The sequence below is a fragment of the Scleropages formosus genome, unplaced genomic scaffold, assembly GCF_900964775.1.
Source record: "Scleropages formosus unplaced genomic scaffold, fSclFor1.1, whole genome shotgun sequence".
Taxonomy (NCBI): domain Eukaryota; kingdom Metazoa; phylum Chordata; class Actinopteri; order Osteoglossiformes; family Osteoglossidae; genus Scleropages; species Scleropages formosus.
Window position 1 is genome coordinate 258,631 of NW_021641044.1, and position 3,764 is coordinate 262,394.

The following is a 3,764-nucleotide window of genomic DNA, read 5'->3' on the forward strand; positions in this document are numbered from 1 at the left end:
AAAGCTTTTGTTTTCCGCACATCCGTTGAAATGTAATATAACATTTACTTTTCACAGAAAAAACCTTTCTTAAAGTTATCACTATAGAAAATAGACTCAAATTGTGTCAAGTAGTGCACATTAAAGCTTGGAAACCATGACTGACGATGTAGAGGCACCGAGGCCTTTTTCTCCCCATTGCAAACACAGGGTTATGTTTCAAAGTGAGACAGTCTTAAAGTCTGATTTGTTACAATCGTGACAGTAACAGGTGTAACACGACTACTTTTATTCAGTTCTGCCGTTTCTTCTAATATACAGGAACTCTTCTTAAAAATCTGACCTTCAGCTAGTGAACAATACCAGACTGAAACGTTTTCAGTACTTTTCACTACAGTCATGGAAATTACAATACACCCTTACGGGGGTTACTTCACAATGTGCTTTTGCTGTACTTTGAGACCAGAATTAAAAATCAGACGGACACAGTATTCAGAGTGATCAAGAGACTTTATTTTCTTTTAGTTGATTCGTCGTATCTGCAGTGGAGTGGAATTTAAGAAGGAAGGCTCATATCTGGAATGCTGAGATCCTATCCAGTAGACTGTCCTTCACACCGCTTAAATTTCTGCTTTTACTGATTCATAATCTGTAACAGAAAAAGGCCGCTTGTTAAAACTCAGAAACATTATATTGCGCTACGAAAAACCTCAATAAAATTAAAATATTTCCCTTCCAACTACATTTTAAAAATTAGATTGCATCAGTTAGATATGATCGTATCAATTAGATATGGTAAAATTGACTATAGAAGTAATTTTAGATCATTCAGCTTTCTGTAACAAATCACTTGCAGTTGTGTGCCTCGTCCGTTTCGGGTTAGTACTTTGATCAAGGTGGTAGGAGAGGAGGGTGAATCACACCAGAGACCTTCAGCTTGGTAGAGGCTGACTAAAAACACGGTGCCACCAACTGCCACAATTCTAAAACTGCACTTGTTCTGAGACAAACAGTTCTCATTGGTTCTCGCGAACAGTGACCCTCTGTGATTGGCTAGTAGGAGCCTACAGGTACTCACTCCTTCCATCCAGGTGGTGTACGCCGAGACTCGGGTGAAAACGGTGGGTTTCCTCAGTGTGTTGCAGCCGAGGGAGGACACAAAGCTGGTCACACCATGGACGTAGTAGCGTCCATTGACCTGACAGTTCAGTGGACCGCCGCCGTCACCCTGAAGAGTAACAGACCTTAAGTTAACGAAAGGCAAGTTTTCGGATACGTCGTCTTGATCCTCAGAACCTAAATCAAACCATTTGAGATGTATCACTAGAATTCAAATACCTTTGAAATATTTACACACATTACAATTTCCCTCAATTTAACAGAAAAGTTGTGTTTTATACTTTTGTTCATACTGTAGTAATAAAGGCTGAGTCACCTGGCAGGCAGAGTCACTGCCGCCCCCTGCACAGACCATAGTGGTCTTAACAGTGCTGCCCCACCAGTCACTCCTGGAGCAGGTGCTGTAGTCCACCAGAGGCAGGTACGCCTGCTTCAAAGAGGCAGACAGCTGACCCCCACCTGCAGAGACCAAGGCCGACACAGTCAGAGATGGCTAAGGTGTCACACAGTAAGAACAAATCTCGTTTCAAACATGCATATAGCACACGAAAACACACAGAATGCAGTAAACAGGTAACATGACAATAAAAAATAAGGCTGTAAATCACCCAGGTAAAGTGTTATACTCACTCTGGGTGTAGCCCCAGCCTGTGACGTAGCAGGGGTTGTTGTTGGGCAGGATCTGACCGAATGGGGGCAGAGAAGCCAGCTGCACGTAGGAGTTGAGGGTGGCATCGAAGGACAGACGGAGCAGAGCGATATCATACCTGAGGGGAGGCAAATGAGCCATACGGGTGTTCAGATGATGAAAAAATAACCAAATCACCTTAGTGTCATTTACAGCAAGTCACATAAATACTCCATAAACTCATTTTTTTCTGGTAATTTTTGGCTACCAGGGTTAATGTTTAAGTGTTTGACCAAGATTCTTTACAGGTGACCTGCCTTCACTACCACTTATAATTTTTCGGATATCATGCGTAGGTAGGTACAGGCTCTAGAACCGAATTCATCTCATTTTGACCACTTGCACGGTTTTCACGGCAAAGGAGGCTATGAAAAATGCTGATCACTGCTTTCTTCCACAAACGACTGCTGTACCACTTCATCACTCTGTATTCTGTTTTGAACATAGAACATGCAAATTTTGAGTTGAGTTTTGACTAATTTTACTGTAATTAAGCAAAAAAAGGTCCTACAGTACTTCTCAAATTTTAAGTGAGAAAAGCTCGCCTGGCTCATCCACTCACCCGTTGGCGAGACTGTTGGGGTTCCAGTTGGGGTGTACGTAGAAATTGCTCACAGCGATCGCCTGCTCTGTGCCCTCACTCACATATATGTTGTGATCGCCAAGAACCACTCGCCAAGTCTTTGTTCTAGAGAGCAGTAGGGTACAGAAAACAAAGATTGTTAGGGTGTACAGTCTATGTTAGTGATACACACATGCACCATTTCTAATGAATATAAAAATGAACTTTAGTCATTATAATAGACTGCTACTGGGCTGAGGCCTTTGTTCAAGGTGCCTTACAATGTTACAATAATCACAAGTCACAAGTATATTCCCTTTTATACAGCAGGGTATTTGTAAAGGAGCAACTCAGGATAGGCACTTTCCTCTTTCTCTCTAAAGAGTTGTTCATACACACCACTGGATGCATGGTCCAAACCCATTATACCGCACAACCAAAGTTACAACACACCAAAGTGCTGCCGTAAGTCTTTTAGGACATGCCAGCTTAGGCCCCAAACTCACGTGTCCACACATTGGGCAGCTGTCATCACCCAGCCTCTCCTGACCAGAGAACCTCCACAGAAGTGGTAGTACCAAAAGTACAAATACTGGTACTGAAGGGAGACCTGAGACACAAAGCAGGAAAAATCCATCAGGTACATTATAATTAACATATTGACCATAAATTAACACATAACTGTTGAGTTAAATGAGCCTCACCAAAAGGGGCTAAACCTTAGTCTCACTTAAAGAGGCCAGTATAGCAAAAGCATTATTTTCAAATGACAAAAAAAAAAAAAAAAAAAAGTGATGAATGCTGAAATTGACAAAAACATTCAACACCGTTATGTGTCATACCTGCCAGGGCCAAGCATGGGGTTGGGCTTCACTACCCCCCACAACCTTATCTTGCAATGCTTTCATGTATTGGGGCTTTACATTTTGCTCAGCAAGCACTGGGGAAAACCAAAAGACAGTCAACATTAGAACAATGTGAAAACTATCGTGAACCTTGCAAGAAATTGACTAAGATTAGTCAAATGGATTTAACTATGCATACCGATAACGTGACTGAGTGAAAAACTTTGCTGTGGAAAAGACGGTTCTTACCCACTGCTATGAGAGCACTCAGCAGTAGAAACTTCAGCATGTCTGCAGGCCTTCTGGACTCTGTGATGAGCTGGGATTTTCTGACTCACTGATGTATTTGATCCCGGGAGCTCCATATATATAGGTAGCTTGTAATATTTGTGGAATGCGTGTTCTTGGTTTTACTTTTAGTTAGGTCAAAGCCAACTGGTTCAACCGGTCAAACCAGCCACTGCCCATGTGCAAGTGTGTTAGAGGACTCAATCATTTATTTATTTTTTTTTTTTCAGAACCGCTTGTCCCTTACGGGGTCACGGGGAACCAGAGCCTACCCGGCAACACA

General features: G+C 42.2%; 1 protein-coding gene across 1 annotated transcript; it reads right to left on the reverse strand.

Moving 5' to 3' along the window:
* Positions 1-523: 523 nt before the first annotated feature.
* Positions 524-3,536, reverse strand: LOC114909768 (elastase-1-like). Its single transcript, XM_029249562.1, has 8 exons — positions 3,443-3,536; positions 3,191-3,288; positions 2,855-2,958; positions 2,349-2,474; positions 1,729-1,865; positions 1,415-1,557; positions 1,058-1,207; positions 524-628 (listed from the first exon to the last, which is right to left on the reverse strand). Exons 1-8 carry the CDS (start codon positions 3,480-3,482, stop codon positions 614-616), a joined length of 813 nt encoding a protein of 270 aa, XP_029105395.1. The 5' UTR covers positions 3,483-3,536; the 3' UTR covers positions 524-613.
* Between the last annotated feature and the right edge of the window lie 228 nt (positions 3,537-3,764).

Excerpts from the sequence above, each read along its gene's own strand:
- LOC114909768 (XM_029249562.1), bottom strand. The coding sequence starts at position 3,482 with ATGCTGAAGTTTCTACTGCTGAGTGCTCTCATAGCAGTGG. Across the intron at positions 1,558-1,728 it reads AGGCTGGGGCTACACCCAGA|GTGGGGGTCAGCTGTCTGCC; the intron begins GTGAGTATAACA and ends TGGTCTCTGCAG. Across the intron at positions 1,208-1,414 it reads GCAGTGACTCTGCCTGCCAG|GGTGACGGCGGCGGTCCACT; the intron begins GTGACTCAGCCT and ends GTTACTCTTCAG.